General features: G+C 39.0%; 2 protein-coding genes across 2 annotated transcripts; both read right to left on the reverse strand.

Moving 5' to 3' along the window:
* Positions 1-2,519: 2,519 nt before the first annotated feature.
* Positions 2,520-20,835, reverse strand: LOC117269709 (secretory carrier-associated membrane protein 1-like). Its single transcript, XM_033646953.2, has 9 exons — positions 20,583-20,835; positions 16,626-16,703; positions 14,596-14,697; positions 13,952-14,063; positions 11,705-11,833; positions 9,583-9,742; positions 8,463-8,564; positions 6,385-6,502; positions 2,520-6,284 (listed from the first exon to the last, which is right to left on the reverse strand). The coding sequence occupies exons 1-9, from the start codon at positions 20,637-20,639 to the stop codon at positions 6,135-6,137; spliced, it is 1,008 nt and encodes a 335-aa protein (XP_033502844.2). The 5' UTR covers positions 20,640-20,835; the 3' UTR covers positions 2,520-6,134.
* Positions 20,836-21,007: 172 nt separating this feature from the next.
* cfap45 (cilia and flagella associated protein 45) lies at positions 21,008-26,859 on the reverse strand. Its single transcript, XM_033646952.2, has 12 exons — positions 26,391-26,859; positions 26,137-26,247; positions 25,764-25,879; positions 25,306-25,450; positions 25,031-25,201; positions 24,709-24,887; positions 24,355-24,484; positions 24,051-24,197; positions 23,869-23,982; positions 23,501-23,694; positions 22,729-22,953; positions 21,008-22,631 (listed from the first exon to the last, which is right to left on the reverse strand). The coding sequence occupies exons 1-12, from the start codon at positions 26,391-26,393 to the stop codon at positions 22,565-22,567; spliced, it is 1,602 nt and encodes a 533-aa protein (XP_033502843.2). The 5' UTR covers positions 26,394-26,859; the 3' UTR covers positions 21,008-22,564.
* Positions 26,860-26,996: the final 137 nt, after the last annotated feature.

A 26,996-nucleotide genomic window follows, 5' to 3' on the forward strand; every position in this document is an offset into this window, starting at 1 on the left:
TTAAATGCTTCACAATGTTCAGCTAGTCTTTAACTGTGTCTGTCTGCTGTTTGCTGCTGAGCAGGTCATGTACTGTGGCTCTTTACAGCTTGTTCACTAAAAACGACACTATGAGAGCAGTGACAATAAACCAAAACAGTAAAGTTGTGGCCAGACAGCTAAAAAATGAGCTGAAACTCTCTCTAAAGCTCTGTAAAGCCAAGAGAAGCTGCAGATTTTGGGATATTTCAGCATTGTCCCACTGTTTTCACGTTGTTATTTGATACATTATTATCATTATTTTATTAAAAGACTGATCATACCACCTTCACTATTCCCTCACTATCATATGCTTTTATTTGTGCACTACCTGTGTGTGTTTGTGATCACAAAACAATGAGTCCCTCCCCAGATGTTCCTCCCTCCATGTGGACTGTACAGAGAAACCTCTGGCACAACCCTGTGGCTCCCTTCCTCCACCAGCGCACTCAAAACTAAACACAGGGCTTGATGACTTCCAGATTAGGCACATGACAAATAGTGCAATCTGAAGAGTGCAGCAGAAACTGTTGGCCTGTTTCAGTGCCAGAGGCTTTTAGTTCTGCCTTTTTAGTAGAAAGAGTCAGAGAGGGCGAGAGAGAGGAGAGACACAGTCATTGACTTTAGTTTCCCTTAACACCTACTCTTAAGTCTTCTTCTCTTTTAAGACACAGACAATTTACTTTAAAACATCTGAATCACTGAATTAACTGTTAAATGCAAACTTTTCAGCTGAAGTTTACCAATCAGAGTAAAGTCAAGTCAATGGTTTCTGATCATGTAAATGTATGTCAACCACGGTCATGCACTTCCCTCCACCCACCCAGCTGAATTCATGCAGTGACAGCTGAGAGCAGAGCAGCTGACAGTCAGAGACAGCTAACAGCAAGCTGTTTTTTTCACACACTCCTGTAATGTAATGTAATGTAATGTATGAAAGGCATTACAGAAAAGAAGCCCTTGAGTCTGTTATTCCTCCACTGTGCCCCTCCCTGTTGGCACTGGATTGGGTCTGCTACCAGTTTCCTCTTTTGTGAGAGTGTCGCTCTGTTTTATTTCACACAGGTTTCTTTTAGCACAGACTGAAGGACTCAGCACTTGGCCTGCAATTGTCTTAAAGTGTGTTAGAGTGTATATATATATACACACACACACACACACACACACACACACACACACACACACTTTATACTGCTTCTTTAACAGGTCTGTTGTTGTTGCCACTGCTACTGGGAAAAGTAGCCTATTGAAAAGAAAAATCTAAAACTTGATCAGTCATTTTTTCTGATTTTGAATCTAAACAGCCTTGTAGTGTAAGTGTCTGAAAATATTATATAAAGGATCTCTGCAGAGATGGACTTTTTTTTTAACTGTAAGGTCCTTTCTATTTAACTAGAAACAGCCCTGAAACCACCATCACCAAACCCACCAGATATGAATAAACAGTGATTTTTTGTGTCATAAAACACTTCAAAGTCAACAGAAACAAAATAAAACTCACAACAGCTGTCTTGGTTCATCTTTTCAAACAATCACCAGCACTTTCAATGGACATAAATTGATGATGCACAATTGCCCCAAATGTTTACATTACAGCCTGTTTGGTGGCTGCTGGCTGCAGTGCTTTAACTCAATACTGGACCATTTTCAAAAATGGTTCTCCCATTAAGTCACTTAGACACAAAAACAAACAAACAAAAGGGTCCAGGGCAGGCTGAAAAATACCGAAGTTACCCTTTAATTACACATAATCTTTGAAACATGGTTTGTTCTGAAACAGGTCCTCAAAGATATTTTAATATTATTTTGAGTAAATAACAGTTTTATTGGACTCAAAGATTACATTTATTATAGTGTAATATTATTAGTATTACTACTACTTTAAGTAATAGTAACAAGTACCACTATAACCGTAACTCCTTTGATTACCTACCAAATTAATGCAAGTTTTCGCAGTAAAGCTGTGTTAATTCATCCACTTTTAGTCACTCTGGGAGCAGTACAACAACCTGTAAACACAACACTGGCATTAAAACATAAATTTGTGATGGCTAACATGTTAACAGCCAGTCACTAATTACAAATCCTTATATGCCACCCTGGACATTTTAGTGGTTAGCATTATGCCCAGTTATGAATGTGTGCATTTGTATTATCTCAGTCCCACTATCACTATTTGAAAGCAGTCTTGACAACTACATGAGTTATTTACAATGTTTGCAACTTTTGGAATTATTCATTCTAAATGTGAGAACTCACTGTTCACCTGAGCTGAGTAGCATAGACGTGCAACATATTTGCAGTGCGGTTAGGTTCATCTCATGTTCTATGATAACTACTGACCTCATCTGGTTTTCAGCTGCTGGTGCAAGCCCTCCTAAACACTGCATCTGCCCTGTAATACACAGAGTGTGAAGTGTTATTTGGTCTTGTCTGGATGTTTATACTACATGCTGCACCAATATAAATGTATACAAAAAAGAGAAACTATGAAACACACATACAGAAGAAGAATTTTATTCAGTGTTAATACAATAAATATACAAAACTCAAAACTACTCAACATGCGACTGAAGGTCAAACCAGAGTGCATCTTAGCATTACACAAATTTAGAGCAAATAGCCAACCATCTGTAAATCGTACAAAATATACAAACATCCCTTACTATGTCTTTACAATAATTTAATTAGGATTTATTGTTAGAGATGCTTATGAATTAATTTCATTGTCAGTGTTTCTACCACAAACCATGTTGATTATAAAGCACAGCTTAAAGCCACAGCCCATCTACAGTACGTCACACAGTTCACATTGCATTGCGATCTAACGCCTTTCTCACATTTAGCAAATCAAAAAGAAACAGCAAAATACTGTAAGTGCCACTCAGTTTGATTCTTTTTAAAGGAATAATCTCATGATGCTTTGTACATAAATGTACTCAGGAATACACATGCACTGGTTCATATTAAGCCAGTGTGGAAAAAAAAAGAAGTGGACAAAAAGCAAAACAAGGCATGTTGCAGGAAGCTTAAAAAGAAAAAAAAAGAAGAAGAAGAAGAAGAAAAAAAAGAAAGTCTCTCGAAAGTCAAGAAGGATCCCAGACCCACAGCCAGACTCTGCCCTGCACACAGATTTAAGACTTAAAGGCTGATCCCCTCTATTTACACTCCTACACATCAAATACATACAAAGGCCTAACTGGCTTAAACATGAAACACATCAGACAAAAGAGATCAGACACATTCAAACTGTGGAAACCGCATCGCAGCTCCTGCTGCAGTAACACAAAGTATGAAGAAAAAGACACATTCAAGGACATCTCAGCATGTAAAATGCTTTTGAAATTTTTTAATGACCACATACTGACATTAAAGAGACCTAACAAGAATGAATCTTCTGATTTGATTGCTGGAGTTCAGTGATCGTCAATCCAGTTGGCTAATTATGAATATGCAAGCAATTTTCAGAGCATTACATCAACATTACTGGCCCATTTTTTAAATAATCTTTTTAAAGTCATTTTTATTGCAATATATTGATTTACAGCACATCTATTTTAAAAACAGGAGCCAGCTAGAGTTTAATTTAATACAATCTCTCTCTCTCTCTCTTTTTTTTTTAACCTCATCATGCAAGTGAAGAGTACATCCTGAGTAAAACTGAGGTAAGTCTCCTGTAAGACAGGAAAAAGCTGGAGACAAGTTACACTTTCCTCTTCAAAAAAACAAACTGTATAAACATGCAGCTGTATATACAGAGTAGTGGATCTCTTCCCGTATGTTAACAGTGCCGTGAATTAATTTCTTTCTGAGATGACACTAAAAAGGTAGGCTTTGTGTGAAAACTATGCTGAACTCAGCTGGTACGTGGAACATATGTTAAACTATGTACTGACACTAATGAGCAGGAAGGCGAGAGGCCGTTATTAGAAATATCCTTCCATTAGCACAGATTACAGTGTGCAGACAAAGAATCTGAGATTTAAAGTGCAACTTGGAGTAATTTCACTATGGATATGTAGAACATTATAGGCAAAAGATTTCAAGCAGATAAATACTTGAAAGCAAACTTTAAAGTGACAGTTCACCCAAAATCTTTCGAGTATCAAACAGTGCTTGTAGGCGACACAGGTAGCTGTTAAAAGGCTGTAGTTTTGTAGTTGAATTTAGTTAGTTAAAACAGATTCAAACAGTAAAATGTTCACAATTGGTTAAAAAAAAAAAAAAATCACATCTCATACCACTTTCCAGAGTAATATTACTTCTCCTTTGTCTCTTGTATCTCTACCGCCACTGTGCTGTCAAATCTACAGGCTTTAGTACTGGATCTTAAACAATTAATCTATCAGTCAATTGATTGATTGATTAATTATTCATTTACCAAGTAGTGCTGGGTATCGGTAATCGATACCGCCAGGGTATCACTGAAATAACCCAGTACCAAGTACTTCTCAACCTCTCCAGCCAAACAATACCTGTATTTGATCCTTTTTGTTCCCAAGTCTAGAAAAAACATGACTATTTGTATTGTTTTGCTTACAGCCGATCACCGCAAGCGTTCTTCGACTGGCCCTCTACCGCCACAACTATAACCCGTACAGTCTGCGTATGTATAGTGAAAGTAAGCACCGTGTATTTGATGGAGTTGGCAGTTCAGCATGCCCAGATGCCACCAAAATGTGCAGAAGGATGGTGCCATTTTATGCAACTAAATACTTCCTTTCATATGACGGGCACTGAATATAACGGGAAAAAAATTATCAAACGAAGTACTGTACTGGTATCACTTTAAGGGTACTGGTATTGGTACTCATAGCAATATTTAAATGATACCCAGCCCTATTTCCAAGCAACATGACTAGGACACTACATCCATACTAGCTCTACAACGTTAACATGATATTACAACAATGCCAACATGCTATTGCTAAGCACTTAGCAGCAAAGGCTGATGGGAATGTCATTAGTTTTGTAGGTATTTGGTCATAAACCAAAATATTGAATGATTTGGTATTTAGAGATGATGATGAAAATTTAAGGGATCAAACTGATTACAATGAATCATAAGTGGGACATGATTATCTGAATTAAAAGTCACTGCAATCCATTGAGAATCTGTGGAGATGTTACACTAGAACTACAAACATGAACCTCATGGTGGCGCTAGAGGAAAAGTCAGGCGATCACCACAATTGATGGAAGGGGTTTTTCTACTGCTGAGTGAAAAAGGATTAATTTAATTTGAATATATGTCTTTAGCAGATCATTGGATATTGAAAATCATCAGTAGCCCTACAGTCTACAGGGGGAGTGTTTGATACTTACCAAAGAGGATTTTGGGTGACGTATCACTTTAAGTAAGACTACACACTTTCTAAAAAACCAATTCAAGAGGAAAGCAGGAAGTAGAAGAAGGCAAAGGCAGTGAATGGGAATGCACAGCATTCATCTTCAACAATACATGATCACTCCACCAGGGGGCAGCAGTGTTAAGTTATGTACTCATGGAAAACAGCAAAACTAATCAGAGAATGCTGCTGCGTGTGCATTAACCAACAGTAAGTGAGTACTGCATGACTTCCATTTGACCAATAATAAATTAATTCAAAAACGAGAAGTAGTGATAGACACACAGGAAGTCAGCGATGCTAGGGAGAACACGTAGTGGAAAATGCCCAGGAAACGTTAAAAAGTCAGACTTAGTTCAGCTACATTTGAATCTGCCTACAGAGGACAGACCCAACATTTAAAGAGGCACACAAACATTCATTTTAGTTGGCCACACACACAGACACAAACTCACACAGAGAAAATAAAGTTGAGCACGCTGGTTGAGTGGTAGGAGTGCAGCGTAGGTGAGGGGGGCCCAGAGTCTGTGATGAGAGCTGTGGCCCTGTTTGAATCCTGTTTCCAGTGGTTGTAGTGAGATTACAGATCATGGGTGACTGGATGGGTGCCCTCACATGAACCACTTTGATATTGTCAGAAGGCTGCGGGGGGACTCTCCATGTGTTCAAACAGGGCAATTGGCTCAAGTGGAAGCTGGGTGTGAGCAGAAGAGGAAGAGGGGGGCTGGTATGGGTTGGACGGAGAGATGAGCAAGCTCTCTGGGCCAATCAGATCTGCTCCTTGAAGTTTCCTTGTGCAGCCCTGGAGGCGGCATTAGCAGCGGCCGTCTGGACCGTCTTGTTGGACATGACGCCTGTGGCAAACTCCTGCTGAGCCTTCTCAAAGCTGGCACCGGTGGTACGGTACATGGCATGGACCTAACGAGGACAATGAATAGCAAAAAGAGATTTATTACAACTGAGCAGACCTTTAACAGAGAGACTATGTAAACTTCCTTTGGCTTTGCTGTTTGTTCACCTTTTTGAACATGACGAGGGACATGACAGCCAGTGAGGTAAAGAGAGCAGCGATGAGGATCATTATAATCCCCACCGGGATGCTGTGATTCAGGCCGGTCAAAGCTGAGATCCACCCGCTAGAAATGAGACAGTTGAGTCAAATAGTAATTTTACATATTTTTCTTTTTTGTCAACAATGAACAATGAACAATGAACATGGGCAGTGTAATTCACAGGGTTTCACACACATTCATTTATTTGGGGCAGCCTGACACAATATCAGCATTTGCTGCCTCATGTTGATTTTCTAGTTCTGGAGCTGGACTGTTCATTAAAAGGGCTTCTGAAATATATATACAGTCTGGTTATTCAGAGCACCACACTCTCCGAGTGCAGAGCGTACTCTGGGCACAGAGGGAGCAGCGAATGATCCCTGGCCCCTGCTCTCAGCTACAGCCACATATAGGTATCATTCGCAACCCAGTTTAGATCGCCACGCCCACTTCCGCATACTCAGAGCCCTGACAGAAACCTCCAACCACCTCTAAGCTACCGCGAATAAGGGCTAGTCAGCCAGCTAGCTAACTTAGCCTGTTTTGGTTTACCCTGTTACATCAATATACAACTCATTGTAAATTGAGTACTGCTGCAAATCTATTATATGACTACTTATCACCGCCACAAATATACTCCAAAAGCAGCTTCATTATTTCCACTATGTAACGTTACTGCCATTCACGTAGGCTACATTCATAACACTAGAACGCCGCACAAAACAGCTGTTATCACGTTAGTTCAATGAAATTGGTCTTCTCTTCTGCTATATCTATCCTTCTGTAAAGTTAACCAGATGTAAAGAGGTGGACACATCTGGATTCACCTCTCCTTACAGAATCTAGCTATATGCTTTTGAGCAGTTTGGAGTCGATTAACGTTATCATAAGCATGGACAATGTACCCCTACTCAGTTAACCCTATACTGTAGTAACTGTACAGAAAATGAATAAAATCCCCAGAGTTGCAGGAGTGAACAAAAAACATGAGATCAGGTTTTGTATAGATTTGTAAAAATGAACATTAGCACCAAAAATTAACTAATTGATAATACAAGTACCTCAAGTGAACAAACACCTGAGAGTATGTGAGATCAGGTTTTGTACAGATTTGTAAAAATGAACATGGAGAATCTGAAGTGAACTCATTAAAATATGATAGAAATGACGTTATTAAAACCAACTGATTGGCAATAGCAGACCTAGTATATACATTATATAGTCCCAAGGGCACTCTATATACCCATTGTCCTACCTCGAAGGAGAGGAATGAGAGGGGTAGAGTCATAGGTTAGCTGAACAGGTGCTAATTCTGTGAAATACTGGTTTATTTTGAGTCAATACACTGTCCTGCTCTCATAAATACTCAACTGTGTATTAACCCACAGCTGAAAATAGTCCCCAACCAAGGTACAATTAACTTCTGTTCAAGTAATGTGCACAACAGTAAGGAGGGAAGTCAGAAATTATTGAGACAAACTAAAACATTTTTGATTTTGCTATGTGCCTCCACAACTACAGTATTAAGTTCAGTTTGACTGGATGTTTTGGAAAAAAAAAATTAACATAGTCACAACAGGGCTGCAGTTAACAATTATTTTCACAATTTATCTACCAGTCTTTTTTTTTAATTTATTGTTTGGAACATAAAACATCAAAAAATGCTCAAAATCACAATGTCTTACAGTTCAATATGTCAAATGTCTTGTTTTGTCCAACTAACAGTCCAAAACCTGAAGACATTTTAGTTTACTGTAATGTTAAAATAAGTCAAAGCAGAAAATATTGTGCATGAGAAGCTGAGGCAATCAAATATTGTGGCTTCTTTTCTTTTCTTTTTTTCTTTAAAGACTTAATCAGTTATCTAGACTTTCTGATTAGTTCACTGTCAAACAACTGAATGACTGAATCTTTGCAGCTCTTAAAAACACATTATAATCCATGTTTTCCTCCTTGAGGGCTAGTAGCATTTACGATTCCTGAAAAATTAAAATACACATTGCTGTGGAACAAAATGTTTGTTTTCGTGTTCCTGTTTTCTCACCTGGTGCCCCAACCAGTGATGCCGATACACTGGATAACGTAGATGCCAAACTGACAGATGTACACAAAGAAGAAAGCAAAAAACCTGAACGAGCTGTCACTCCTGCAGAAAGTGAAAAAAAAAACAGGCAAAATAATCCTTATTCAGATCCTTTACTTAAGTAAATGTTCTGATACAACTGTGTAGAAATACTGTTTCAAGTAAAAGCAATGCATTCATATACCTACTATAGAAACAGTAAGTAAGTCTTATCTGCAAAATATACTTAAAGGGACAGTTCTCCCCCAAATCAATAATACTTTTTTTCCTCTTACCTGTAGTGCTTTTTATCAGTTTAGATTGTTTTGTTGTGAGTTGCCGAGTGTTGGAGATATCGGCCATAGAGATGTCTGCCTCCTCTCCAGTATAATAGAACTAGATGGCACTCAGCTTGTGGTGCTCAAAGCGCCCAAAAAAATACATCTGAAAAACTCAAGAACAATGTCTCTTTCCAGAAATCATCACCTGTTTCACCTTTCTACCAAAATACAGCCACCTTGACAGAGCGAGAGAGAGAGAAGGAGAGAAGGCAGACATCTCTACAGCTGATATCTCAAACACTCGGCAACTCAAACCAAAACAATCTAGATTGATAAATAGCCCTACAGGTAAAAAAATATTTTTGATTCTGAGGTGAACTGCCCCCTTGAGGTATCAAAAGTGCTTGTTCTTTGATACCTCACATTTTTTCCATGAAAATGTCCGAGCAGTTGAAAGGGGAAATGCCTCTTTGGTGGAAAAGCTAACAACTCTGACATCTGAAACATGACAACTAGACACTTTTTTTGTAAGAGGTCCCAAACCACAAAACATGAAGAAACACTGGTTTAATCCTAAACAGAGTTTTAAATTCATATATTCACATAATTCTGAAGTTAAATCTTCAACTCAAAATTAATTATTAACTAAAAATAATTAATAACTAAGCTGTGAATGTGGTGGAGTCGAAAGCACAATATTACCTTTGAAACGTAGTGGAGGAGAAGCATAAAGCATGACATGGAAATACTTAGTTATGAATAATACAGCAGTGGAGTGTTTTATTTTGTACATCCAAGGTAAAAATGTTCGTGTTGTTTACCTGAATGCTCCATAAAGTTGTCTGTACCAGCAGACGAAGGAACACGGTGTGAAGAGCATGAACCAGAGGATAGACAAGCCAAAGTCCACCCCACGTGATGTATCCACACAGAACCAGGCCAGGCAGCCCACCATGTTAGCCAGCAGTGTCCCAGTGTGAACTGAAGTACAAGCAGACAAAAAAAGTACAGTGAGTGTCAGGAAGGAGCTTTTTAGTGAAAGTGGGACAGTGTGGCAGCCTCAGTGTGTCACTGTATATCAGAGCATGGCTGTTTTTCAGTGTCCAGTGTCCTAACACTGCTGCGCACTGATACTTAATATTTCAACAAGTAGCATTGTGCACATACATGCACATTTATTTAATAATTCATTATTACCATTTGCTCTTGGGATCGCAGCAGTGCCTGCCTGCATGCTTAGAGGCACTGTACACTAACAGAGTATATAAAACTGAGGGGGTTTTACACCACAGTGTGAAATATGACATTAGCCTGCTGGTTGACATACCAGAAGTGAGTGGGGGTGGTACTGCTAATGTGTGCCTTTTTTATCCCTTCTATTTGTGCCTGGAAAAAAATCCAGTTTGCTGGAGATTTTCGACAAAGAGTATGAAATTCTTTGCTTTTGTTGGACTAATCTGTGAAAACACTAAAAGAGAAGGAGGGAGGGAGGGACAGTATCTGTGAAGTCTGCATCTACACGAACCTTTAAGCAATCATCTGACCAAGTCACTTCATCAGGCCACATGACTGCACCACGTGCCCTCATCATGTGGCTACTGAAAGCCACTTGAAGCCATTCATTCCCTGAATCTCAGATGGAAATTCAATTTTTTTAAGGATAGAGCTGTAAAGGTTGTTGGTGGAGGAAGAACAGTTGCTCTTACTCAGGGTACAGGGCAGGGGATCTTGGGTAAAATAAATTCAGAGAAATCACATGAGAAAACAGTTTGGTACCAATTTTAAAAAAAAAACATTTTGTGCTTGATAAAAAAATGTATATATTGTCTTTAGAGCTGCTTTATTTGCAGATCTACACATCCGTAGATATACTGAAACACTATAAGATTAACGTGAACAAGGCAATTTATTGCATTAAATCCAATCAAAGACAAAGACTACATGTTTTCATTCCCCTTCTTCTATGACTTCAAGTCTTTTATTTTGGCAGCAAAGGCCTACAAAGTGTGGATAGAAGCAGGATGTATGAACAGTTAGTATCTACACCTAAGAAAAATACTCAAAATGGTCCGTTCTACAAACTACCATTCATTAAAAACAAGCGTGCCTTGGAGTTGTAATACAGAGTGCAGGGTTTGGCATCTATTTCCCAAAGACCTCGATTGATTAAAAACATCAGAAGCTATGTTATGTGTTCTTTGGTTAATGACTGGGTGATATGGAGAAAATATAATATAATATTTTTTACCAAATACCTCAATGTTGTGACGATGCTGTAGGGCTGACTTTTGATGCTTTCAAAAAAATAATTTCACAAAGAGATTTGTGATAAACAGTTATCAGTAATGTGGATACAATGACTATATAGGTAAAGGCAAATAATAAAACAACCAGAAATGTCTAATAAGTTCAGAAAATGACATCACTTTACTGTGTTATAGCCTTTAAAACCAGGATCAGACAAACTTACAAGATTATTATATGCAAAATCTGAGACAATAGCTAGTCCACTATCATAATTTACCAATATAATATTGATATATTGCCCAGGTGTAGTTTGGTTAATTAATATTATTATCAATATTATTTTCAATGCAGACCCAAGGATTGTTTGAGGTGTGTGGGGGCTCAAGAGTCAGGCATCCATATATTGTTACTTTACATTCACTATAATATTTTACCCTAATTAAGCAGTTAGGGCTGCCCCTGAAAGTCCAAGATCTAAATCATCATTGGAGACCCCTTAGTCTTGACTTCAAATCAAAATAGTTGCCGATTATTTATCTGTTAATCGACTAGATTACTTCTTCGTTCAGTTTGACTCTTCGTTCTTCATTAATCTGTTGGTTATTTCACTTATTACAGTGCAACAGGCCTACTAATCATTGAAATGTTGACGTAAGAAAACCAACGTACAGTGAAGGAATTGAAAAAGCTACTCACACATCCAGAGGTAGTACATAATCTTAACCGTCTTCTGAAACTCGACAGGGATGTCCACTGTGATGTCGTGGTAGAAACAGGGACCCACAGGGAACTTCTCTGGGAGGGGAGGCCAGTTGTTTTTCCTGCCTGAAACAGGACAAGACAAGAAGACAAAGTGTGAGTTTGTGTTTTACACTGGAAGGATCACGTAGCAGTAATAGCCTTGACATAACAGTGTGGTCTGTAAGGACATTACCTGTGCAAAATGAAGGTAGTCACAGGAAAACCTTTAAAATGCCTCTAGATGCAACATATTCATCATATGGTTGGAAGTAAGATACTAAAGAGTTGCCATGACTGAGTTGAATGACATGGTTTAAAACAGAAGCTGTAAAACAGTAGCCATCACACAGTGCTCTGGAATAAAAGCTTTGGGAATGTATGGGAATAGTTCAGTATTTCGGGGGAATCTGCTTTTTTGCTCTGCTCTTTTGTCTGCCAAATATGAAGTTAAAGCCTGAAGACTTGGGATGATAACAATTAATCAATGATTGATTCATTGGTTGTTAAGAATTTGATTGAACATGTGAAAGGTAATCAATCAAATAAAGATGTTATTCTGAAATATAACAATGTGTGGAACAGCGTATTTGGAAAGAGTGTTTCTAGCCTTAGCAAACAAAGGGCGCAATATAACAGTTTTATGACAGGGCAGCCATCTTGGGGTCTGGAAGAAGGGCGTAGTGGAAAAATTGGAACATGAAGCTGGCAAAGCGAATATGTGTTTCATATGTCTAGGCCTCTGCGTCTTTGTGTGTGTCAGGCTATGCAGTGCTGTCACAGAATATGCAATATGTTGCTGTTAGCTTTGATTGAGTATTGTTTGGTATGAGAATTTGTTTTTTTCTTTTTTTTTTTTAAATCAAGATTCATTGACTAATTACTCGTTGATGTTACCAATGATCGATTAAGGAAAATGCTTACAATTTGCAATCATACCAGAGACAAGTACATTATCTTAGCTCAAAGGTAGACCTCTAACTCTGACTTATGAATCTGTCATTATTACTATTAATGCCATTTCTGCTGTTTCAGCAGTCTGTGCTGGTTCCCTGGCAGCCTCATGTTGAGGAAAAGACTTGCAGAAGTCACTGCAGGTAACTTCCTGTAAAACCCTGTTTTATTTTCAACAAAAATGGTATGTGTTAATCAGTGACCACCTTTAGAGGTGCTGATACAGAGCCAAGCAAGGTGCTTTCCCCTGCTCCCAGTCTTCATGCTAACCTAAGCTAATTGCCTCTTGAATCCAGTTTCATATTTAGTGCACAGACAGGAGAGTGGTATTGATCTTCTCATCAGTCTCTGCCATCTACAGCAGAAAAAGCTGCACTGGACCTGCAGTTAGAAGAGGTCATTTTGAGCCTGTCTGGATTTTGAAACAGTGTCATCTTTCTGATGTCACGCTGTATGTTAGGTAGGGCTGCATGATTAATTGAATATTAATCACGATCTTGGCTTCCCACAATTAAATGAACGTGATGGACTGCAATGTTGACTTTTAAAATGTATGCTCCACGCTGCTACACACTGACTGTAGACGGGCAAAACGAAACTCATCCACTCATCAACTTTCTTCAGTTGTTTGGGCATTGAAGAAAACATATCATGTGTACAGCAACACAACAAACTGGTGAAACACCCCAAATGCACGAAAGCAGAGAAGAATAACGTCACTAACATTACTGTACCATTGCCGTTAATCCTTGTACATGTGTAGCTTCAACTCAGACATTCCAAACAACGCTGGAGCACGTCACAGTACAGAAATATATATACAGTGAATATATACAGTATCTATAGAAGATGCAGTGGATTCAGGTGAAGAAAAACCTATAACACAATGTCTTAGTTTGACAAAAAGATTTGGTAATGAACAAGAATGTAGCACAATGTGAAAATGAAAGCAGTGCTCTGTTGGCGTTATTTTGGGTAAAATGTTTTATACAGTTTTATTCATTTATATTTTGTTTTCTCGGAGATGTGCTGTGATTAAGAGGCGGTTTTATTTTGATGATTTGTACTTTATCAGGAATGTAGCAAAACATGGGTGTGAAGGCAGTGCTCTGTTGTGACAGTGCAATAAAAATATTTAGTGTACAAAATCAATGAATAATCATGATAAATAATCGGGATCTCAGTACTGATCAAAACAATCATAAGTGTCACTTTGGCCATAGTCGAGCAGCCCTAATGTTGGCGTCTGACCTCCTGAAGCACTGAGTGACTGCATCTCTCTCTCCCGGCGGTCCAGCTCTGCAGCCTTCCTTTCCAGCTCCTCCTGTCTCCTCAGCAGCTCAGCAGCAGCTCCGGACTGCTCCTACACATACAGACAAAACACATGTTCAACACCACAACGGCAGAAGTACAGGGCTGTGTGTCTTTCTGCGTGAATTCTCTGTTTCTACTTTTGGAATAAATCCAATTCTCTACAGGGGCAGCACCAGCGGGAGGACGAGACATCACAGCAACTTGTTCCCAGGAGCCTGGTGACAAATGAGATGCACCATTGCAAGTTATGTCCTCTGGCTGCCTGATTTCTCTCTGTCCCTCGGCAGCTACAAAGCCCAGTCACAGATAGAAACTGCCTCCTGCGGAGCTACTTTCCTGCCCACAACTCAGCATGAAACCAGCTGTCATGTTAATGTATTTTCTGCCTTTGGTAAAAGAATCTCTGCTGGTGGCATGTCATAGTCTGCATGCTTAGATGCAATAATTTCTGCATGATGACAATGTAAAAACTTGTCCGCTAAACCTGCCTTTTCCCAGTGGACCAAAGATCAAAAAGCTAAAGAAAATCAGACAGTGTTTTTGGCTGTGTGAGGTCCAGCTGCAGGCAGTTATCCCTCTACCTGAGGCTGCGAATAGGCCGGAGGCTCCTCTGTGGGTTTCATGATGGCAGGTTGTGTGTTGATGGTGGGTGCCGTTGTCTTGGGCGCCATACCCCCAGGCGTCTATAGAGAAGACATATTGTCAGAGCCTGTTATTATGACAGCTGATGTGTCTAACCATGCTGTGACATTGCATTATCAGAAATTCGACAAAATCAGGAAGTTACTTCATTCAAAACGATGAGTATCTCTTGTAACACTGTTCTCTAAAACAGGGACAATAAAAATACAGAAACCAGAGCAACTGTAACTGGCAACATTATAAGTAGTGTTTGCCTCTAGTAAGTCATTAAAATTAAATTATATCAACAGAACTAGCCATAAGCAAAATCCTTGGAACTGAGGAAAACTCCAAAAGCCTATTATGGTAACTAAATACCACTCAAACCCTTCATGAATGTGTGGAGACTTCTGTTTTAATAGCAATGTGTAACAAAACAATTGGTGGGGGCCCCTATAAATTAATTACTATCTATTGCAACCCCTCCTCACTGGTTGAATAAGTTTATGAGTTGTGAGCACTTCAAACAAAGACTGATTTCTCCAGGTAACCTCTCAGATCAATTAATTTGTCTCACTTTTAGATGCTTGAAGTGGTAAAACTATCCAATATTTTATAGGAAGAAGCAAAGATTGAAGAAAAAATTTCAGTAGCAGTAACAATATTATTTATTTTTCTGTCCCATTAAAGGGAAACTTGCATTTTTCAACCCAGACCCTATTTCCTGCGTTTTTGTGCCTATGTCACTAATGAAGATGCCAATTTTGAAATTGGTCCAGTACTGACAGAAGAAGCACTGCAACTGGCAGCTGTGAAACAGGCTGCAATGTAACAAGTCAGGGCATTTATGCACCACCAATTTAGGTCCTCTAAAAGTGCTTGGTTTTGCCACTGACGGGCTCAGATTGTTATTATAAGTGTCTGACAACATTAGGAAAAGGATTCCTGCAGGGAAAGACCTTTTTGTTGAGGAGTAAAATCCTTTGGTTTAATTAAAAATAGCTCCAAAATTGCTATCACCAAAACCACCACACTCCATTTAGGATAGCAACAATGGTGACCGCTACAGATCCTACAGACCACATTAAGGATGCTATCGAGGTATTTCACCACTACTCGCGTTAATGGAGGACCAAATTAAGGAAGCTGCTAAACTGGATTTAACGGCGATGCAGCTGGGCGTGCACGACGACGGAGACATTTTAAACGGGCAATGCTTGCTTGTTTTCGGCACCCCCGAGGCATGGATACTAATGATGTCAGATTCTGGGTGAGTCATTGATCTCTACTGATTGGTTAGGGAAAAATCAAATTCCCTCCCCCTTGTAAATCGCCTTGAATGGAGGCAATGTCAGACTGAAGGTTCTGGGAGCTTCAGTCTGACACTCAGGCTATCGAGTAGTTACATCACAGCCTGTTTTGTGGTCTCCTCAATACTGGACCTGTTTTACAAATTGTTGCGTCCATTGGTCAATTAGACACAAAAACATTGGAGAATGGGGTCCAGGTTGAAAAATACTGAAGTTACCCCTTGATTATCTCACAGTTGATCAGTTAATCTGAATTTACAGAAAATGTAACTTTTGTAAAAACTTAAGTTTTGGTTTTATTTAGTTTATTTTAGTTTATTTAGTCAATATTTATTTTCAATCTAATTAAAAGGAAATGTAAAAGTTTTAAGAATGAGAGCTTAAAAAAAGAAGGACATAAGGTTCCTCATTTTTGGTTGATTGATTTGTGTGGTATAATTATAAAACACAGTTGCAAAGCTTTCTGAAGGCACACTTCATGATAACTGAGAATCATATGCCATGCTCAGGGACTTGTCTTTCTTCCAATTTTGCAGCTTTTTTTCATTAAAAGTTGCTAATATTTTCACATGAGTCACATGAGTCTTAAATAACACGGATCTCTTCAGAACTGAATCAGTCAATCAATCTATTTGAAGTATGAACTCACTGCCACTGGACTGAGTGTTTAAAGTACTCACTGGTTTGGCATCTGTGAAGGGATTATACTCCTCCAACCCTGAAGGAACAGCCTGTCGTACTTGTGTCACTGATGGATCCTGAGAAAAGACATGAGAACACTTTCAATAAGATAAAACATGAAGTGTTGAAGAAATGCAAAAAATGGTAGCAAATTACTCAAGTGTCATGAATAGTTTTAATGAGTTTAGCAGTCTTGATACGTCTACCCTTGTGTTTTGTCAAGGACAGCAGAACAAACAACAAGAACAAGCAGTGGAAAGCTCTGCGGTGAGAGTAACATGGCTCATGTGAGTGTAAAAACCCTCCATTATTCTGCCAGATGAAGGCCAAACAACCCTCTCTCATCAGAATGCAACAGGCCTATAATTCAATTCTGGCAAAGACGGGATGATTCCAATAATTTTCACGGGAAGACATCTATAAATAACCAAGTCCATGAGTTTCAGATGGGGAGGTGGAGGGGGCAAATGCTTCTGGCTGCTAGAGACAGAAATAAAAACAGAGACTTTGTGTTTTTTTAATACGCTGCGCTCGGCACAAAAACTGCAAAAGCACTTTCTGATCCTTTTAGGCACATTCTTGATTTGCAAGACAAGCACATTTAAACAACGTTGTTCGCAAAGGCTTGTGAATGACAGTTCTACTATGTAAACCAGCAAAGTGAAATAAAGGATGACGCTAACACATGCAGAAAAAGCTCTCCATTGTTAAACCTCACTGCACTATATTTCAAGGATGACAGGAGTGCAACTATGTTTACTTATGGGGTGGATTCAACTATCAAATATCAGCTACCGCAAACTTTAAAAGTACAAAGCTAAGTATCTTTTGCCTCCATTTGCATGTAAAATTCCTGTTCCTGCAGTCATCGGTTAAGCTGGTAACACACGTGTCTATTTATTATAAGCTTACCATCAGCTGCTGTCAGTCACGCACTACTTTCATTCAAATTACTGCCCAAGATTAACATCCAATCTGTGTATTCCTGCAGTGCTATCCTTATCCAGTCTGGGTGCAGTCCTCTCACTGTCTCCCTGACTCTTAAGTTTCTGGGAGCATCTCTTCCGTTGCCGCACACACACAGGCTGCAACTTGTCACCAGACCAGGGTCATAAATATTTCAGAGTATGTTGTGTTTAAAGTTTAATGTCGCCCTGTTGCACAGCCAAACAAACACATGCATATTCAGCAGGATTTCATTTTGAAATCTACGGTCACAAAAGTAAAAAAATCAATCATCTGTTGCATGTCTGTCTGTGTGAAAACTAATTTCACGGTTATGGATTTCCTGTCAACTAATAAGGCACAAACATGTATCTGTCATGGTCCTAATGTTGCTGGAAACAGAACAGGTGCAGAGGTCCTGCTAGCTGAGGCCACTTCATCTGAGACTTCAAAACTTTGCCTGTTGTACTGTGTGACGGTGAAACTTTAATATGGAACACACTGCTGGCTCAGCAGGATGAAAACCAGCCGGAGTCCACGCTCTGTGTGGTCTCTACAACATTTGATTAAACCGCTAAGATGACACAATGTGACATCTATGCTTCCTTCTTACCGGACATGGAAACTTAATGTCTGTAATTAGCCTACATCCAGAGAAATAGGCCAAAACAGAATGAACAATCTGATGCATGACTGTATGTCATGAAATGTAGCTAAAAAGGCGCCAGCGGGGATCCTAGCACCACATGTCGCTATGACAGCACCATATGATTTCATGAACTATTGAAGATAGCTCAGAGAAGGGAACAAAGCTCCATTTCTCCTCAGGCCAGAAAAGAAAGTGTGAGCCAATAAATGACAGAAAAATGGCAGAGCAGCAGGAGTTCACTAGTCATGTCAGTATGTTAATGAGGCTCCATGAATTATTCACTTTTCATGCATTTGTACGGTCAAACTGTGCCGTCAGCATCTCTCCCCACCACACACTGAGTGAGCAAGATGGAGGAATGACTTTTTAAGTTCCTGTGAAATGTTATAGTCTCTAAAATGAGAGGAAACATTTAATGTAGCCATGTACACATGCACAATAATATCTGTGATATGATGTTTTAGCCAATTATCAACCTATCTAACAATTAAAAAAAGGTTGATTTTTATTTTAAAAATGCCAGACATTCTGATAACTTACAAATGTGAGGACTGGTTTGCTTTTCTTTGTATCACATCTTTGCAAAATGAATACTGTGTTCTGTTTAGTGCTGTAGGCAATCTCCACTTAAATCACTTCTGGCAACTTTTGAAGAGCATTGCCATCATTTTTGACATGTTACGGATCACATGGTTAACCTAAAAAAACTTCTCAATTAATCATTTGGTCCATACGACATCAGGACAAAAAATAAGAAAGCCAACTGCAATATCTTACAGCAAAAAAGCCCTTAGTCAATGTCATGTTCTGTCCCCAAACCCCAAAATATTCAATTTATTATCATGTAAGACCAAGAAAAGCTGTGAATTCTCACATTACAGGACCGTAAACCATCAAATGTTTGGTATTTCTACTTAAAAAACTACTTAAATGAGTAGTCAATTATCGAATAGTTACAAAATAATTTTCTTTCAAAACCCCAATCAACTGGGGCGTCGGTAGCTTAGTGGATAGTGCTGGCGCCCCATGTATAGAGGCGATGCCTCGCTGCAGCGGTCGCGAGTTTGACTCCAGCTTGCAACCCTTTGCTGCATGTCGTCCCCCCACTCTCTCTGTCTCCCCATTTCTCACTGTCCTGTATATTAAAGGCAAAAAAAAAAGCCCAAAAAATAATCTTTAAAAAACAAAAACAAAAACAATCAAATAATTGACCAATCACTGCAGCTCTATTACCATTTTTGACATGTGGTTTATCTGCTGTTAAGCCATAATGAAAACAGCCCAAAACTCAAAGACAGTCATATAAATATCATAGAAGACTAAGAAAACCAGCAAATATTAACATTTGAGTAGCTGGAAGCAGGGAAGACTGGGCATTTTTACCTGAAAAATTATTTAAACATTTAATCAGTTACCAAAATAGTCGCATGATTTATCTTTTCAGCTCTACAGAAAATGCTAATCAGTTTCTTTCCTAGTGCTCATGTTCAGTACACCTGATCTGATGAGGTACATAGAGAGGGAAACACCATTGCAGGCTTGCTGAGGGAGGCAGGCACTTTAAGGGCTAAAGAGCACATGATCAAATGCATGCTTTCACCATGACAAGACACTGTTAACACAAAGGTGTCTAAATGCCTAAATCAAGCTAACAACATAATAAAGGCATGACAGTGAAAAAATGTATGTTCTGCTTTCATTTACTTCCCTGTTTTGGAGAGCAGAGTCACTCAAATAACTGTTTTAATATCATATTTGAAATGTCGAACTATTCCCTGAATTCCTACACCTCAGTTTGAACTATTAATATAATATGTGGTTTGATATACAGTCCATTGTGAAAAATCACTTTCACTTCAGTCTGCATTAAGCAAAAACATATGTACAACAGTTTAGTATATCTAAAAAAAGGGGTGATCGTTGCCTTTAAAGTTCCTTTGTGGGAAGGGTGTAAAGACAGGTGAAAAAATTAAACTACAAGATGCAAATATGACTTTAATAAAACACTGTCCATCCAACGTGCTACAGTCTAAATCAGAAATAACACCTGCTGCATCACAAGGAAGGCTAACACAAGACATCAAGCTAGCAGCTAACACAACACTGCCTGTTACCTTTACATGTCAAGTCACAAAGTGTACCAATATTAAGTGACAGACTGTACCGAAAGCCTACCAACAAGTGAACTAACGTTTTCCTAACAGCTGCTATTACTATTATTTAACTCATGAGGCTATCTCAGCTGCTTAGCTCAAAACAACCAGTGTCTCGACTTGCCTAGCCGAGTAACGCTGTTATTAATGTGAAATAATGCAGAAGCTAATGCTAATGTGGCTAACGTAGCTAGCTAGCATAACGTTACCTGAAATGGGCTGCCGATCTCTGGGTCCGCGAACGGGTTGCTGTCGAAATCTGACATTTTCCCAAGAGGGTAGCTTAAGTCGTCTTTAAACCAACAATTATATAAGTATAAGTTAGAGCTGGCTTCTTCTAAAAAACCGTGTCGTGTTGAGGTAGACGCAAGAGATGAAACACGGTCGGAGGTGAAGTCAAGTGTTGACTGTGTCCAGAGATACTATCGCTGTGGAGGATTGGTCACCAGCAGCGGATCACATACGATGCAAACGAGACGCCAGGCGGAAGTAAAGAAACGTCATGTGTTTTATTTAGTTTTATTTTGCGTGAAACGTCACGTCCTACATGACCAGAGACTAGAAGAAGACAGTATTTCACTTTTTTATTTCACTATATATTCACAAACATGTTTTAGATTAATGCACCCAACTTTCTAATAAATAATAAAATGTTGAAATAAATATGTGTGATGTGATGTAATGCTATATTTTAGTCGAAATGAGATTGAAAATAGCATGTATATGTACCAGTTTTTTTAAATTATTTTGGTAAAATTTCATATTCACAAGAAAAATGGTCAGGAACTGAGCTGACTTTCCTGCACTTTATTGATGAATTTCAACAATAGTAGTAGCAAGACATCTGAGTTATTAAATGATTATGAAATAATGCATATAACACATAAAATGTATATAATAACACTTATTATTTTAGTTTTGTCTTCATATTTTGTTCTTGTTTATTGTTGTCTGTGTATCTGTATATGGACTTGTGTACTCTAAGCTTCAACCAAATCAATTAGTTAGTCAGCTATTAAATCACCAGCTAATTTCATAATCGATTAATAATTTGAGACATTTTTTTAAGACAAAAAAAATTGAATTCTCTGATACTTGCTTCCTAAATGTTAATATTTTCTGATTTCTCTACTCCTCTATTACGGTAAACTGGATATCTTTGTGTTGTGGACAAGACATTTGAGGATTTCATCAACATTTTTTTTTTATTACCATTTCCTGACATTTTATATACCAAACAACTAAATGTTTAATTAAGAAAATAATTGACGATGAAAATAATTGTTAGTTGCAGCCCCACACTAAAGAAAGTAGAGAAAAAATACCAGTGTATAAAGATACTCAGTTACAAGCAAAAGTCCTGCATTAAAAATGTACTGTATATGTAGTCAAGTACCATACAAATCTGAGTTACTTGTACTTTACTTAGTTAATTTCATGTTCTTTTATACTGCTCCTTAACAAAAATTGAGAAGGAAATATTGTACTTTTTACTCCACTGGATTTGATCATTTTAGTTACCAGTTACTTTGGAGCTTGAGGTCAGTAATGTTAAGATATGATAGTACTTTATAGAACCCTAAAAGTAAATTCACAAGCTCCAGATCTATAAGCACCCCTGCAGGCTGTGCATTTAGATGGTTATGATGAAGAAATAAGTTCTCCATATGTTAAATTTTTTGTCGAAAATGGTCTGAAATAAGAGCCTGTGTTTACCTTGATGTATTTTACTTCCTTACATGCATTAAGCTATGTGTGTTAAATTCCATCCTAACCCTAACATGAGCTGAATTTTTTTCCTGTTGTCATGCATATTTGTAATAAAGGGAATCTGTCATTGATGGTTGGCAGAATATGTCTCAATTGAAAGGGAAATACTGACCTGAATAAAAACTAAAACTAACAATTGTACCCTGTCTCATGTAGAGTCAGTCTGTGTGCGAGGAAGTATTAATGTATTAAAAATAAAGTCTTGTTTTTGCAATATGCTTCAAAGAAACAACATAAAACACAATCAACTACTAAAATGTTCACATACCATTGATCAAAAGCTTATAAAGCAATGAAGGTGCAATAGAAATGTTTATTGGTAGATTGTTATATGTGTTCAAATTCCATAAATACTTAAATCTTTAACATGATCCCTGTAAAATGTGATGGCTTTGCACCATTTGAATCCAGCTGTGAGTGATCAGAGCGCACAGGCCCGGGCTTTCCTTTCCACTTCACTGCAGTACTTTTCAGAGAGCCCCGTAGCCCTGCACATTAACAAACACATGTCAGCTTTATTCAGTTAAAGACAGTCATTTCAAAATATCAGCCACAAGAAAGAGCCATTAACCTTCCAGTACTTACCTGAGCTCCTTCAGCTTCTTCTCTTTGATCTCATCGAGGCGAACACGTCGCTGCCGGGCTTCCTCGATCAAGCGATCGGCCTCCTTGAAGATCTCTCTGCGCTTAGCTATGGCTGACAGCTCACGTTCCTTCACTTGATTTCGGATGGCCTCTGCATGACGGAGTGCTTTCTGACGCTGCTTCTCCTCCTCCTCCTTTTGTTTGATGCTTGCTTCCTGTTGCACCCTGTGTGGAGAAAGAAAGAAGTGGTAGTGAAAACTAATATTAATAAAATGGTACAGCTGAATGTTTAAAATAATATGCAATGAATAAATGAAAACAAATATTAAAGGTGCATTTCTACTACACTGACTCAACCATCCTACTGTAGTATAGCTCGGATCATTTGGAGTGGGATTGTATGGGGTATTTATCCATAGTCAGGGTATTTCATACAGTAGATATCACTCAGCACACCCCCAGTCTGGGGAAGCAGGCTGGATTCTGACACGAGCTGTGGAGGGGTCAGCTGCAAAACCTATTTTAGCTACCTAAAAAGGCCCACCTAAAACGATCAATATCAGTTTAAATTTATGCTCTCAATATAGCGTAGATTTAAACCGTTAAAGATTTTTTGGGTGGAACTTTTTTCTGTGGCTAAAAATTGTTTTGCTGCTGCCCCCACCTACAGCAGCACATTGCTTAGCTACTGTGTAGGCACTCCTGCCACTTCTCCAAACACAATTTCAGGATGTGAAAATAAGTTTAAAAACAATAAAATTCAGTTCCTTACTTCACCACCCTCTCAAACTCTGCCTTCTCCCGGCCAGCCTCGATCGACAGGAAGTGCTCTTTGCAATGAACCTGCTGTGAGCGAGCTTCCCTCAGCATCGCTTCCTCCTGAGCTTTCTTTGCAGCTCTCTCTCTCTCTTTTCTCCTCCACTCTCTATCTGTGATCTCTTGGTTCCTCCGAGCACGGAGTTCATCCTTCCAAATGCAGAGACACAAAATTTGGACATGCTGAATGCTTTAATTCCCATCTGAATCTGAATGGCATTTAAGTGCTTTCAAAAAGTGATTAGAGTATTTTAATCTGTTATAGGATTCAATTCAGCAGCTACCACCTTTATGGAGATGGTCAGCTGGTAGTTTTTTCCTGACCTGCTCTGCCTTGTAGTCTTTTGCTTTCTCTTGCCGGGCCCTCAGCCTGGCAATCTCTAACTCCTTCTCCTTCTTGATTCGTCTCTGCTCTGCTTCATATTCTGCCTCCCGCTCCTGTACAGGTCATGAAATGTCAATATATGAAAAAAAACCACTATGAAGACATTTGCTTTTCTTCTGACCATTTTGTTTCTTATGTATTCCATGTCTCTCATGTCAGTCAGCTTCTCCTCCTCTCTCCTCTGCTCCTTGGCCCGCATGGTCTCAGAATTGATACGCATGATCTCTTCCTGCAGATGCTGCTGCTCCTCCCTCTTCTTCTCCAGAGCCTGGAAGAAGACAACCAGTTAGAAAAGAAACTCTAGTGTAGGTGAACCATGCATGTGGTTGCACACACCCCTGAGCATGCGCTGTTTATGACTCTGGAAATGTTCTAATTTCTAGTGCTTATGTTTATTGTTATCTTTGCACGGGCTGTGTCTGCACCCTCAGGTCCTCCAGGTTCATTTTTTCCTGCTTCTCTCGTATCTGCTGTTTCTCCTGCTCTTTCATCTCTTCTTGCACTTGCTTCTCCTCCAGACGTTGCTGGATCTGGTCGTAAATTTTCTGCATTCCGCTGGAAAATGACACGGGCATAAGATAAACAATAATAACTACATTACTACTGCTTTTACATTTGATAAGATATGGATCTCATTAGAAAGATGTGGGTGGTTTGAGTGGCTGAAGAAAACATTTTTTCGTCCCCAAAGTGTCATATAAAAGTATTTTTTTTTAATCCATGTGCAAATCAATCCATGAATAATTAAGTATGTATTTCCCAGTAAGAGCTATCTTTACCTGATCCTCTGCTGTTTGTGCCGCTCATCTATCTGCTCCATAGTCTCCAAGGCCTTGCGGCGCTCCACTTCCATCATGGCATCCAGACGCTTCTCCTCCTCTAACATCTCTGACTGGATCTGTGTCTTCTCATGGATCTGGGCATCACGTGTGGCTTGACACTGAGCACCGAGAATCAGCTGAGGGGATCACACACGCATCCACACACACAAAGAAGTACTGATGACATTCAGAAAAAATCAGAACTGCTGATGACTGATGGCTTCACTTTCAGTCACATTTTTAAACTTGCACGGTCCACATGTCTACAGCTGCTTCCTACCTTGTTAAGCTTTTGGATCTCATCCTCTTGCTCTATCCTTAAGGCATTGGCCCGGTCCACCAGGTGCTGCGCACGGTCCCGGGCCTCTAGCTCCAGCTCAGTCAGTGCCTTGTTCTCCTTACGGGACAGGTCTGCCTCATAGATTTGACGCTTCCTTTCGTCTGCAGCTCGCTAGATGAGAGGAATTTTATAAAAAAGACTGGAGGGCTTATTGTCTTATTGTAAATCTGCAAGTTAAAGGATAATTTTGATTGGATTTTTTTTATGTTTCTTACAAGTTCCTCTTCTTTCTGTCTCTGATAAGCCTCCCTCAGGGTCTCCCTCTCCACCTTAGCTAGCACCCGGGATGCTGAGGTGATCCGCTCAAACTCAGTTGTTGGCAGAATGATCGACTCTCCTGAAGGATCCCTAAATGGGATCCTGGCATAATGACAGCGGTGGTTTGTTATATGTGCTTATTGGGTTTCAGTACTACAAAATTGCTGGTATGTGAGCACTTTTACAATATCTCAATGATTTACAATAGCTCATAGGGATTGATTATAAATTAATATAAATAAATTACTTCCTCAGCATAGAACCCATTTTCAAATGTGCTATGTATCATTTTTAAGTAAAATCTAACTACTTAAATTTCCATCTATGAAAATATGCATTATGCCTTTTATTCCGGTGCCAGTTTTATACCCCATCAGGCAAATTGACAGACAATCTTTGGAGTTTATTAGCCTACCTGAGGTTGCGTATAAGGTCTTTGGTGACAATTTGAACAGTCTCTCCTTCTTGGTTCCTCTGGGATTGATTCTTGGCCTTGGAGGCTGAGTTTCCACGTTTGTCGAACTGGGATATCTAGACAGAGTTAGACATTACACAAACCCAGTCATAATTTGTGATCTCTCCAACCTTGCAACACATTACACTCAGCAGCAGATGTTTAAAACTATCATTAGCCAGGTACATTGTGATGCTATCACACTACAGCCATAAACTGATGATTCTGGGCTCACAGCAACATTAGTGATACCATTATCTAAACAAACACACTTAGCTGAAATTTCATTGTATTAGGTTGGCTACAGTATGCATTTACAACAACGCTTACTCACCGGTGTTGTATTCCCAAACAGGGTCTCATCCACCTGAGAGGTGGGGGCTCGCTTGCGGTACCTGCGGGTGTCAGAGCTGCTCCTTGAATTCGTGGAGCCGGATCCTCGTCTCTACCAGGATTAACATTACCACATGTGCACATTTATAACCGTTGTCTACCACGGTCTGTTAGTCAAAAGCTAAACTGAGATGTAACGTTGGAATATATGTAAAGCGGCACGGCATTTGATTGTTATTTTAACCTAAGGCTTACCATGGTCCTCGGCTAGTGGTGTCCTGTGCAAAGGAGAATGAATAAGCACGTCCACAACAGTCTGCTGAATGCTAACCTTTCTATTTTGACCTTAACAAGATTTAAAGACTGACAGTATGATATAATATAATAAAGTTTATTACAGATGTAGCCAGTTCACGCATAAACTTGACAGCCTCCACTGAAATTTGGGGACGTTTGTTGTAGGTTGCCATGGGAACAAATGCGAGGGCTGAAAGGAGGCGGGACTAGCGTAACTAACGTAACAATATCTTCTTTGTTAACTTACATCTAGCATTATACAGTTATATGATATTTTACGTGCACATTGGAAAACAACAAGAGTCACAAACAAATGTCATCACGATAGTATCGTTAGTTATAACCGCGTAATGTTGCCTTAAACATGCTATATTAACTTGACGTACTGTATTCACCTGCATCAAGCTAACACTAGCTTTTTCTTTGGTACTTTAAATATATTATAATGCTCATACTTACTTTTACTTAAATCATTTTTCGATTCAGGACATTTACGTGTATCAAAGTATTTTTATACTGTGGCATTACCACTTTTACTTGAGTGAAAACAGGCCAGTGCATCTC

The sequence above is a fragment of the Epinephelus lanceolatus genome, chromosome 19 (genome assembly GCF_041903045.1).
Source record: "Epinephelus lanceolatus isolate andai-2023 chromosome 19, ASM4190304v1, whole genome shotgun sequence".
Taxonomy (NCBI): Eukaryota; Metazoa; Chordata; class Actinopteri; order Perciformes; family Serranidae; genus Epinephelus; species Epinephelus lanceolatus.